The sequence below is a fragment of the Hippichthys cyanospilos genome, chromosome 12 (genome assembly GCF_059441005.1).
Source record: "Hippichthys cyanospilos isolate Australia breed blue-spotted pipefish chromosome 12, RoL_Hcya_1.0, whole genome shotgun sequence".
Lineage (NCBI taxonomy): Eukaryota > Metazoa > Chordata > Actinopteri > Syngnathiformes > Syngnathidae > Hippichthys > Hippichthys cyanospilos.
This window is the reverse complement of record NC_142380.1, coordinates 9,931,447-9,945,190: the sequence shown is the minus strand read 5'-3', so window position 1 is coordinate 9,945,190 and position 13,744 is coordinate 9,931,447. Positions and strand designations below refer to the sequence as shown.

The 13,744-nt window shown below is 38.7% G+C and overlaps 1 protein-coding gene across 1 annotated transcript in view; it reads right to left on the bottom strand.

Moving 5' to 3' along the window:
- LOC148414789 (ephrin type-A receptor 3-like) overlaps window positions 1-13,744 on the bottom strand; it is a 109,517-nt gene that overhangs the window by 71,348 nt on the left and 24,425 nt on the right. Inside the window, exons 3-5 of the mRNA XM_088428800.1 lie at window positions 11,119-11,319; window positions 8,729-8,836; window positions 7,349-7,700 (exon numbers count right to left, since the gene is read on the bottom strand). Coding sequence (XP_088284926.1) covers window positions 7,349-7,700; window positions 8,729-8,836; window positions 11,119-11,319 — 661 coding nt within the window. The remainder of the gene's footprint in view (window positions 1-7,348; window positions 7,701-8,728; window positions 8,837-11,118; window positions 11,320-13,744) is intronic.

The window sequence follows — 13,744 nt, the reverse complement described above, 5'->3', positions numbered from 1 at the left end:
TGTAATCTATAGTAACTCACATATAGAGCACAAATTATCAACATATATCCGCAGTACTGGAGCATTAAATCATGACAAATTGTACAAAGCAACCTACCTTGTTGACAATCAGCCTAGCACTTGCTTGATGTGTATGGAAAAGTTGCTATATGCCACTAGAATCTGCAGTTAGGTGTGTAAACGAACTGCTGGGTTGCCATTTCATCTTATTGCTACTATTCCTATACCCACTGCGATTTTTTTAAAAGCTATGGGGAATATTGTCCCAATGGGAGTGAAATGGTTAAACTAACAGTGTTATAAAACATTTTATTTTTATTATTGGTGTCATAATTAGTCTCGCTGTGTTTGGAACGCCATCATAGTTATTATACATTAAGCAAAAAGTGTTACATGTCACACATTGGATAGTTTGGATTTTTTACATTTTTATTTACCACATTTTCACTCGAAATGCTGAACACAGCGAGGAGTGTCCCAGAACCTCTCAGGCTCTCTTATTGTTACCCGGGGCAATTTCACCAAGCAGCGATCGGAGCCTTCTGTTGCAAGCGATGTTTGGGAGTCAGTTGGCAAACAAACTGCAGAGATGGTTGTTTTTATGCCATTCGTTCCATATGTTCATTAAACTCAAGATGCTTATACTTGCCCCGACACAGCTGCATGTGCTCTTCCACATTACGGGAGAATGTCTCATAAATATTCAGTATGAGGATGGATTCGGACAGTTTGATTAGCCGATCTGTAATTTCATTGATCGGGTCAACCAAGACTAGAAAAAATATATTAACGGCTAAATTTGTGAGTGAAAATTTAAAGAATGTTTAAAGTGACTCCTGATTAAACTCTGTATTCCAGAAATGTATTTATGGACTTGGTTTTATCATTTTAAGATAGCAGTACTTGTGATACATTATTAAAAACAAAATATTAAATTATTTTTTTCTCAATTAAATATAGATGCGTGGAAAAGTCACACAGCGGACAGTCACTTGAGGAGATTTTGGACTCAGGAGCAAACAGCAAAAGTTAAAAGTACAATTATTTTTGGAACACTAGGCTCAGAAGTTAAATCACTCATTCATGTTCTGGTAAAATATAATACTAATAACAATAGCCCCAAAATGATGATGTTCTTATAACTTTTGTAAACTGTTAAATTGTGTCAAATTATTTTTCACTGGACCGTGGGTTTGTTGAAGAAGTGTTTAAGGTTAAAAGTTTGCTGTGCGTATGCATGATCTGAAAGTCTAATGTCAAATTAAGATTCAAGATTGTGCAGGACTTGGCAGCAAAGTCAATTTTAAATGGAAAATCCCATTTAACATGTTCAGATGCTTATACTTCTGTCAGATCTCATCAGATCACATTGTAATTTGCGGTGCTTATTTAAGATCATCTAACATTTTGTTCCCTTGGTTCATAAGAAGATGTGGATCCAGATGAAACTTTATCCCCTCACTGTGTTTAATATGTTAGATTATACATGCTTTGCAGGTGACAAATGTTTAAGCTTTGACCGAGGTCCCACTGCTCTTGGTCTTAGTGCCTTTTTATTAGGTCCCGAATAATCAGGATATCTATATAATGATCTGCACTGTACTGTATATTTAGTTCATGAGCAATCAGCCGTGCCCGAGCTTTGAGCACCATACTCATTCACACAAATTTGCTTTCAGTACAGTCTTTTAAATGCGAAAAGGAATCTGAATGCATTGCAAAGAAATATGGTCCTTTCTTCCTGTAAATTAGGTTGTTACATCATTATTGCAGAAGCAAGCATCTGCCGATTGCACATGGAGAAAGGTGGTAAATTGAGTAGTCTATTCAACAAAAAGAAGTGCCATGCAGTTTTAGGACTGCAGCATGCTGAGGAAAATAGTCAGAGGAGGTCTTGTGAGGACTTGTGTTGAGGTGACAGGTGTCTGTCCTTCTCCACTCTCTTTTCTCCATCGGAGGCAGTAATTGGTGCTGTCAGACACACAAAAGAGGACAGAACACGCATGCAAACACACATTCCTGCCCTTCAATGTGTACCCCTTGGGCTTAAAGAGGTTTGAGAAGAGATGTTACTATGCTCCCTGCCAGCTGGGAGAAAGCAAGAGAGGGCCAAAGAGTGCAAAGTAGGAATGGAGGGCGCAATGGCGGATGGGAGCCGACTGTATAAGAGACAAACAAGCTTGTCTGAAAAAGGTGCTGGCCTCCCGCAGCGTGCAAATGATGGTTGAGTAGGAGTAAGGGAGACATTGTGTAAGTCCCCATGAAGTGACAAAGCACATCAATATGATTTCATGTGATAGAGCCGCAGTGGTGTTTTAGCATGCACGCCTTTTTTCACAGGCGGCACACGTGCAAGTGACATAACAGTGATACAAATCTCTATCTATCTATCTATCTATCTATCTATCTATCTATCTATCTATCTATCTATCTATCTATCTATCTATCTATCTATCTATCTATCTATCTATCTATCTATCTATCCATCCATCCATCCGTCCGTCCGTCCGTCCGTCCGTCCGTTTTGTCCTGTCCTGGCTAGGCAGATCTGCCTGTCTCCTTCTTTCTTATTGTCCTGTCCTGGCTAGCGAGACAGACAAACAGACTACATAGCTAGTAGATACTAGCTAATAGCTAGCCGATTGCTAGTTCGTAGTTAGCTAAGTTAGCTTTCTGTCTGTCTTGTCTTTCTGTATTGGCTCTTTCAGGGTGTGACAACGTTAAGGTGCAGAATTTCAAAGTAAAAACATATGTGGTAGTAACAGTAGAAGCAGTCATGCATGGTCATAATTATAAAAGAGTGAATTTCAGAGTTGCAACTGGCGACTTGACACAGCGGGATGCCTTGCTTCTCTTTTTACTCTCTGCTACTCAACTTTAACTCCCCTTTCCCATTTTAGATTTCCTCTAACCATCTATGCGGCTGCTGGGGTCTGAGGCATGATATTACTGTAAACTACTGAAACAACTTTCTATTCGTATCTTCTCCTTAACTCATCAAAAGTGTTTTCACTGCTAATTAATTTTTCAGAAAGCTTCATGGTAAAATATTAACAGTTCACATTTTTTAGATAAAATCAGCACACATTGAAGCAATTGGATCAGTACAATGGTGCCTTGAGATGAGTTAATTTCTTCCACGACCAGTTTAAAAACACTAAAACCATTTTCCCCCACTGAAATGAATTGATGTCATTAATGCTCCACCCACCCACCAAAAAGAAACAGCAACACAAAAAAAGGTTTGACTTTTTTTTTTTTTTTTTAAGGGAAAGTAGCACTTAACGATATGGTACTGATAAGCCATGTTTTATTTAGGACAACGTATACATGCCAGCGAGTATTCTGAGATTCTTTTCTTACATGTGTTGCCGCACCATATGTGCTTTTGGTCACTCGTATTTCAAGGCACAAAAATATCAATCTCTTCCACTCAAATACGAATTTGTGGCTATGATGCAAACCAAGATTAACATAGTTTCAGTGAGCAGGACCATGCTGAAGAAATGTGACTAACCCAAAATTCTAAAGTTCATTTTTACAATGCATATGTTGCTGCTACACTCCTAGTATTATTGCATCTGTAATGCTATGCGGTGTTTCAACTTGTGTTTATTTTGGGTCATAAGCCATGTTTAGCTTATGGGTGAAAAAGTTAAAATTTGGGGAATGACCCTCGCTATATGTTCACTGGTGAGGAATAAGGCTGTGTGAGACCTCTGTCCAAGTTTGAAAAGGTGGCATGGTGGCTAAAAAAAGACAATTTCATAAGAAATGTGTGAGGACAATGAGGAAAGAAAAGGCCTATTATAGAGACACCAAAGCGAGGTTAGACATAGCATAGAGGGGGGGAGATTGGAGGGAAAAAAGGGGCAGTAATTGGAGGTGTCTGCTGTTTGTCTAACACAGAAAGGCTAGTAATGATTCCATTAGCGCCTCACACCGAGAGAGTACGAGAGAAAGGGACGGGGACACAAAGAGAGATGCTGAGGGGGAGAGCGGCTGGGAGGCAGAGACAAACATTGAGACAAAATGAGGCAGCTCAAGGGGGCAAAAAGGAGGAGATTCACACTGAACATTAGCACAGGTAAAACAATGAACGTGTCAGAGCAGCCAAGGGGCAACAAGGAACAAGAGAGAAGGAATTCAAAGTGGCCATTACACGACTTGTTCACCTGCACAATGCGAGTCACAAATGCCCGTCCATTTCCTCCCCCAACTCTTTGTGTGAAGGCAAGCGCGAGAGTGTGATTTAAATGCATTAGCAGCATGTGTTTTCCCAGTGGAGGACCTTTAGAATGTGTCAGGGCAGGAACATTTTGTTTAGAGCCATCGTACAGGTGTAAAGGGATGCGGCAGAGCCTGGCCGCCTCTCAGTGGGACACATTAAAGCGTAACGCGCTGGCTAACATTTATATACGGGCTCTTATGTCGTTTTTAAATGCAGCACGGATGCAGATGCGGTGCTCAAAATGAATGAGTAAGTACATTCTGTCTAAAAAAATCCTTTTTATCTCTTTTCCGACCAAAAGGAAGTTTCATTTTGTGTGTGCATGTCATTTTCAATCGGTTAATCACATATTTCTGCGAGTATTCATCGTGTACTATAATGTAGAAAATAGTAATTGTGAAATAAGGACATATGGTTTGTAATGAATCATTTGGTGTGTACTCTTGAGAAGTGTTTCTAAATTGACAGTAATTTAAGAGAGAAAATAACATGCTTTGAGTAAATATAAACTGAGATTTTCCCCTTTCACCCAAAAATGTTAGATTTTCCACTGAACCACATATGCATTGTATGAAAGATGGAGTCGTAAATGCACAATGGTCAAGCTCCCACTCTAGGTATTAAGTGCAAGCACAAAATGTACACGGCAAAATATATGAGCATTGTTATAGGTTGGGCATATTTACCTGTTAACACTTCAATTATCACAATATTGACTTTCACCAATCAACATGATTCATTTAGCAGTTGTAATAAACAAACAATATTTCAAAAAGATTTTGTTATCGATTGATTTTTCTGTTTCCAATTTTTACAGCATCCGTTTACACACTCAACAAGATGAAAATTACCAAACAAATGTAAATATTTATTCCGCAACTACCTACTGCTTAAGTGGATTGTTCTCCGATTTGGACCAAAGATGAGAAAGTTGGGTAAAAAAATGCTGCCTAATCTTGTTAAAAAACGAACAGAACATCTTGGCTCACCCAAATTAATTGCGTGATGTAATAGAAGTCCACAAATATTATTTGAAATCACTTCATGATTTAAGCTGCCAACACACACAATTGAAACAAAGCCTTATTATTTGGCGCTTTTTTTCAGTCTCTTGAATTGGATCTTATTAGATTGTCCAGCTGGTCATAATGTGTTGGCTGGTGAATGCATCCGCAAAAAAATGTCTAATTTGCCCCAAATACATTTGCTAAGACCGAGTAGGTGGTGACGGAAAATCTGCCACCGATATGCTTCTAATCATAACAAAGGAATTAAAATTGTTTGGCAAGTACCCCTTGATTGTTCCGAGAATAATCACTGCGCGGGGAAATATGCTTTAACTTGAAGTCCAACCAAAATTGAAAGGAAAAAGGAATTAAGGCCAACAATGGATGCCTGTCAAGCAGTAAGCGACTCACCAGACGTTATTACACAACACAAAGGTCATATGATTCATGTTCTTTGACCTTTGTCTATCTGAAACCCCTCACTGCAGCAACACACCCACACTCATATACACAAGTGCACTATTATTGAGTTAAATCTAGCTTGTTAAATGTGGCAGGTTGCTTGTTATATTCTCTGCAGTCTACTAAAACATGGCAAGGAAGCCCATGAGGTCATAGGGATCATTCGGGTCAACCGCTTTGCTACATGGATTTGTCTTTAGAGACGCCATAGAAAGAAAAGAACATTGACCTCATTTAAGCTAAATTTCAGTTTACCAACACCTCATTTAATTATGTGTAATATTCTGGTCAAAGTTCGTGGTCAGTTAGTTAAGTCTGTCTGAACAAATGCTTTTTTTTAACTTTATTTACCTATTTTTTTTAAATACTTTTGTACTGGGTGTCCAGAGATTTTTCAATAGCCTTATCACCCATGACTTTGAAAGGGCCATAACATCGTCAAATATAAATATATATTTATTTTCAACCGCTCAAAGGGTTTTTCATTTGTTTTCTTTTTTTTTTTTTTTGCGGGAGGGGGGGGCAACCCAAATCAAATTGCATTTTGTCTTTTTTTTTCCAATTCAGTAAAAGCACCCTGATTCAAATGGATTCAGAAATCATGCATGTGTGTGTGTGTGTGTGTGTGTGTTGCTTCAGGCACCCAAGGTATCATGGATTATACAAACCCTCTATACTACAGACAGATGGATAAACAGGTGTACTATACACACACACTATACACATGTACTATAGACAGGCAAATAGACAGATACATGATATAATGTACCTGTATTATGTGTTTTGGTGAGGGAGGCGGCCTAAAGTCAAACACGCCTATGCTGTGTTGATCCTAAAGCGACGACTGCCAATATAGAGTGTACATTTTAACATAGGGAAAGTGACGTCAGAGTGGGAAGTGAAATCCCTGAAATCAGCCATCATAAAACAAGCGGCAGACAGACGCGAAGCTCAACTGCGATTGAGATGCAGCCAGAGTTCCGACACAATCTGTGCACATTACCAGTGTGAAGGCTGCAGTGTACAGCCTGTACTTATTCACTTGTCTCTAAGGCCCCGCTGCCAAGGTTTCGGGGCGTCTTGGCGCCCGCTTCTCCAAAACAACTGAGATTGCATTATGTGCTCGGATTGCAAGTTTGCGAGGATGAATTTCTACGATTTTGTTTTTCTTTCCTGGAGGAAAGTGAGCCTGCGGGGACACGGTGGGAAGGCGTCGATCTAATAGAGCTTACTCTCCCCAAATACATGCAGGCAAAGCAGGCGTACAAACACAGCGCACATTGCACATGCCATCTGTGGAGTTTTACGACTCAATAACCGTCTTCCTCAGGCATACCTTTTCCTCTTTCGACACAAACACACACGCACCAGTAAACACTTTCTCAAACACATTCTCCAACTGTGCTCTCCTCAACTCAGCAGGGAAAATGAGATATTCAAGCTGGACAAACACACACAACCTCTTAAATAGAGAAGAAGATGCCTCCAAGCATCTCCCACAGTTCTGTCCTAGCATTGTTGAGGGAGGCTCACACAAATATGCACACTAATTGCACCGGTTACCAAAATATAGCATCATTCCTTCCCAATGTAGTAGAGAGGCAGAACACACACACACACACACTCCAGACACACACAGTCCACTCACGTTGGCAGATGTCCTTGTTCTCCTCGAAGCCTGGTTTACACACACACCTCCCGATAGGAACCAGCCAGCCTCCGTCTGCGCTGCAGTACATCTTTGGAACCTCAAACTCCTCGGAGGCATTCACGCACGCTCCGTGCACCTCCACCAGGGCCGTGTCTCCCCCTGTTATGGTGTCAGGGAACTGGGCCAAATTAAGCACAGTGAGTGGACACTTCTTGTAGAAGACCCTGACAGAAACCAGAGCGATGCAAGCGCCCAGGTCCTGGAAGGCCAGGTAGAAGCCTTTTTTACTCAGGTTGCTGATGTCGCGCACTTCCGTGTTCAGCTTCATCACGCGGTCGCCAACATCCACCTATACAAAGGAGGGATTGTGCATTGCATTACAAAAACACATCTATACATCGGATTTAGCAATCAAATAAACTGACAGAAACACTGAGATGTCAGTATGGTGAGCTGCAGTTCACCTCACTGCAAATTCTAACAATAATAAACATTGAGTGAACCTCATTCATTGCAAGGGATACATTCCAGACCTGCAAATGTGAAAATCCGCAATATAGTGTCAAACAGAGCTTTAACCCTCTCAAATACTTTAAATATGGGTAAAGCCAATGACACAAATCTTTTAAACCCATTTTCAATGTATTTGAACAACGTACGTGAGTTGGCTATGGAATATTTAAGAGGTGGGGCCGAATGAGGTAGCGATCCTGTGTGTGAGTGTCCGGGTGTAAGCCGTGGCTGACAACAGCTTCTGCTTGAGTGCTCACCGTTCAACTGTTTGTCCAATGTTTAAATGACTATTAAATTAATTTGATAAGTAAATTGTACTTCATGCACAATTATTACCTTTAAACCAATTTTTTCCACCTGCTATCGAATGAAATTTACATCAATTTCAAGGCTCAGGTAATGAGCAATCACAGCTCTGAGCCATTATTGGTTGTTGGCGTAGTCCTTGAGTAACTACTATAAGTTAAACTTCGAGAAAAAGTGTAAAAAAAAAAAAATGGCCTTTATTTGGGCCATCGGGGTTGTTGATTCCAACATCATCATTTAAATAATAAAAAAAAAAATGTGCTGATTTTTTTATGATTTAAAAGACCTAATTTCAGCTGCCTGGTTAATCAATCTGTAAACAAAAATAAGAATAGTTTTTAAAAATTACACGTATTCATGATATCGTGGGGATTTCAACAATAGAACAATACAAACATTTTCATAAAATAATCCATGATAAAGCGATGGAAGACTTTATTGGAAAATAAATCAAAATCAATCCATCAAAACTGAGCATGTTTTAATATTTGTATTGTTTTAATATCATTGTTTTTATTTGATCATTTTAATCATATGTTATTCTGTGCATGTCCTTACCTGGGTAAAGCTTTCATCTGCAGCAATAGTATCAATCTTGACATATTGGCTTTCCTTGATGAACCACAGGTTGGCATTGTTAGACTCATAGTAGTACATGTTGAATGTCTACGGGAAAAAAAAAAAGATTTTACATAAACTTCTACTCATGTAATAGATTGTGAGAACACTTGGGCATGCAGCAGCCCACCCGAAGAAAAATTTTAACAAGCTTGCCATCCTCTCCTCTCACGTCAGTCCATCTGTCTCGATAACTAGTCGCAAACTATGTGCAGCGCTTTGAAAACGCTGCTGCTCTGCGCAATCTCATCATCTCACCACTACTCATTCTCGAAATGTTATGTCAGTGACTGAGTGCCTGAGACAGAAAGAGTGGAGTGAAGTGAATACAGAGGAGCAGTAAAATCACTGATATGAGCGAATGGGGCCCTGTGAAAAATATATATCAGGAATTAAAAATATACAAGGAGTTCCAGAGAGAGTCTCTGAGGCATTGTTTCCTTAGTCTTTGAAATTGGAAAGATAAATGGGGTAAATGTTGAAAATGTCCTTTTTTTTTTCACTGCTGCAGTAAGCCAAGTCACACACTCAACTCAGTGCCCACAATATCATGTCTGCATAATCAAACTCCTCTAATACAATAGAATAACAAACACACGTATTGTTCAATTAATATTGTACTTGCACTTTTGAAGGCAGGCAAGCTTTTGTTTATTTCAGTTGTGCCTGATGATGTGCATGGGAAGTGTACACCAAATGATTTGTTTCGACTGTGCGATTTTATTTCTGTGTAATCCGCCAAAGGGATGCAAACCAACAGAATCTAATTGAAAGAAATGTTACGTAAAGGTCAGACATCCTCAATTATCTAATTAGTTGATCCAGCTGAGCGCATGCTTAAAGGTACATTTGTTTAACTATGTAAATGTCAGGATGTTTTCATCACGCATTTTATTCACATTAATTACTACATTGATTACTTCACTCACATTTCTACAGTTTTTAAGACAGACTCTGAGAAAGAGTCCAAATCCTTTTCAAATCAAATGCGCTGTTATGCTATTGATTTCATCCCGCGCAGAAAAAAAAAAGTTTTTTTCTGTTCTTCAAAAAAACAACAACAAAAAAACAGCCGCAGGAGGTTGCAGTGAACACAATACTTGTACTGGAGGACTTCAGCACGCCTACCACTTAGAATGGCAAACACTTGAACAGAGGTCAGGCTGTCACGCTTGAGGCTTGAAATGCATTTACTGAACACGGCATTAGAAAAAAAAAAATTAACAGACTCCATTCAATATTGGCTAACACTGTTGAAGAGGTATTGATTTAATAGTAAGATACAATTTCAGATTTTTGTTTTTTGCTTGACGAGATGTCGAGATGCTTGATTGGACGGCATCTTTAGACTCCAAAATGTAGAGAAGTCTGGTAATGTTAGAAAGCCAGTTTGGTGTGTCCGCCGTTTGCCTTGCACAGTACAACGGAAGTGAGAAGCTTGATTGGGGCTCAAGTAATGTTTTTCACTTCTTTATAATGGATGTACCAAGTTAGTTGCTGTTATTTTTTAATCAATACTAAGAAATACCAAGCAAAAACAAAACAAAACTAAGAACTAACAGGTAAATAACAAAAAATGGTTCATAAACAGTTATTTTGGAGTTATTTGGTGTACATAAAGTTACCTTGGAATTATTTGGTGAATATTTGGAGAACGTTTAAACCTTTAGAGATAAAATAATAATAAAAATAAATACAACTAAATAAAAAATAACCTATAAATGCCTTTTGTCATAAAAAACTATGTTTTCTTTCAGGGCATTAGCACATAATATTTATTATTTTGTCTCCCAATATTTGTGATGATTATATTAGGGTAACTGGTAAGTCTTTTTTTTTAACAATTACTGTGTTTTCAAAAAAATATTCTTGCTTTCCCAGGTTTTTAGTAATAAGAGATCTAAAAATAAATATAAATGGTGTATTTATTTAATATGTTTTATGCCTTTTTTTCTGTTAGAACAACATTAAAAAAAAAACATTTTGCTTCCATTAATTATTTTACTTTTTTTTTAATGCATGTTTCTTCATAATGTCGATGACCTAAGTATTAAACTACAATCTGGGAAAGTTTTAAATATTGAAAACACTTGGTTTGTGTTACCAAACTGATAACTAATACTGTACATACAGGTACATGTCTACCAGCTCATGAACTAGAGCAAAGAAGAAAAATGTTTTGTTTGTATTTGCATTTAGTGCATGCTGAGGAACCAGCCTGTTCACAAAAAACACGCGCTTCGCTCGGCTCACGTCTGAGTGTGCAGGTGTTTTTGCCACTGATTGAAAATTCACATGTTGCTGCTTGTGTGTTTTGAGTTGACACAAACCTCTTTGCAGGTACCAGGGACCCCGGGCAGGCTGTTACAGTCTCGCAGGGTGAATTTGATCTCGATGTAAACCCGCTGCGCTCCTTCCCGGCTGATGTGGCGTGTCCGCAGCCAGTTGTTCTGATTGGCTTGCATGACATTGCACACCTGGTACGTCCGCATCGGAGTGTTCCGCTCATCCATCACGCTGATCTCCTCCCACTGAACGTAAGAGAGATTTTAAAATTCAGATTACTTTGCTGCTTGGAGACATTTTGATACTATTTTATTATTTTGCAGTTAAGGCATAGGAAAGAGGCAAAATAAAAGTTTGGATGTTGGAAAAATTAAAAAGAGATAAAAGAATCATAATCTTGCTTGAGGTAAGTGGAGGATAGGTGAAAAAGGGGAAATAAGATTTTTTTCGTTTTTTTTTGACAGCATCAACACACAGCTGCGAGATGGTTTCATCCCACAGACAAAGGAGAACTCAGTCCAAAAGTTGCTCACAGTCAATGAAATGCGGTGTAGCACAACCTACAAGTTCTGTTTTTAAGTCTGACTGAGTATGAGTGATGAGCTGTGTAAAGATGACTAGAAGACTGTCTTTGTGTGTGTGCTGTTTCGAGTGCACTTTTTTTTTTTTTTATCGAGGACGGATCGTGCAAACGTGTGTGTTTGTGTGTCTAGGTAAGACAGAGCAACTTTGTCTCCCATCATTTGCTGCCATCTGTTTCCACTTGTGACTAAGGCAGTAATTGAGACCACTTCTCGCATGAGCAGGAAAACATTTCTATCTACACGCACGCACGCACACACACGCGTACAGTCGGCATGCACAGAAAGAACATTTCGATTCCTTAAAGACAAGAAAAATAAACCAATGCGGTTTCAGTGTTTAACGATATCTGATCCATTGAAGGGAAACCAACTGGACGCACACTCCAAGACGCACACGTGCGCAAGCACAGTGGAAGAAATGTTTGTGGGGCGTGAGGAGACCACCGTATTTGTTCTGCACTCATGTCATCATCCTTATCCACAAGCTCCTCCGCAGTGATGATGATATATTGCCTAACAACTATATAAAAATGGGCTGAATTTAGCTGACTATTTAGCTGAAAATCTTTGTATTATATTGGAGTGTACATTTTTTTCAATTCTGATACAATATTGGTACTGCGCCATTCCTGTTTATTAACAAATTAATATTTATTTTGTATTGTTTAGTGGAAAGAAAAAAAATAATAATCAAACTACCTTTCACCAAATCATTTGAAACTGATGTTCTTACTGGTTTGGTTAAAGCAGATGTTTGCAAAGCTCAAAAATGAAAAATATTTCAGCCATTTAGTGTCAGATATTTTCAGGTCATTAATTGGAATTGAATGGAATGTCTGGTGTACCCAAACACATGTAAATGTCTATGGGATTGAACGAGTTAAATTTAAGAGATAATCCAATCTGCTTTCAGTAAATATTACAGAAATGAGAGAAAAAACAATACTGCTTAAAGGCTGAAATCAGAATTCAACATATTTAAGTTAAATAATACCTCTACATAATTACACAAATATTATTGTCAATTAATGTGATAATCCATTGCTTGTGGATTAATTGATTAATTTTGAAAGGTCTAGATCTTGATCAAGTGATACTATTTAAATAGTCAGCAACAGTAGGTAGTATGAGAACATATGACACATCCCTGGTAATTATTGTACAGTAATTAAAAGTTGTATGCAACTGAATTCATCAATGCTTCTGAAAATGAAAGGCTGAAGCATTTGTTTAACACTAAATGGTAGGATACATCTAGGAGGAAAATGTTGTGATAATGTACCACCTGAGGACATCTTTTTTTAACCAAGAACCCTTAGCTAGTGCAAAATATTTTGGGATGGAAAAAAATAAAAGACTTAAAACAGTGCTGCGCCAGATTTTTTTCAACTCCAATAGACAACTCCAAAAAACAATATCGATCATTTATATAATTAATAATTACTCCTTTTTTTTCTAAATATCCAGAGACCGACAGAATAAATTTTCACCTGTCTTGACATAGTATTGGTACATCTAGAGGAAAATACATTGTTGCTTTCAGTAAAGAACCAACAAGGCGGAAAAAAAAGCAGCCATTCCAGTAACAACTTTAAAGGCGCAAAACGAAACCCTCCACTTCTAGAAGTTAATGTGATGTGACGTTCCGACAAGGCGGCAATAAAATCCTTGACGCCGTTCACCTCACTCTTGAGCACCAAAACAGATAAAGACACGAATTCTCACGCAGACCTCCTCGCACTCAGCTGCTTTTAATCTCCACTGAGATGTCGAGTGTGTATGAATTGGAGCACAACCAGCACTTTCTGGATCTTCTCCCAACTTCAACCGGAGAAACAGAGGCAAGGGATGAGAGCACATGCGTATGAAGGCGAGGGGGGGTTAAGCTACTGCAGCCAACTGAAAGTCAGTGAAAGTTTAGAGCAATGTCCTGGTTGGATTCCTGAAGGACGACGTAGATAAAAAATGTCCTCCCGATCAACTTAACTCGATCCAATTAGAAGTGCAAAACTACAGACTGGGGGGGTGGGGGAGAGGGAATAAATGTTGGTAAATTACAGGCGCGCTTGGCAGCTAAATAGACCCA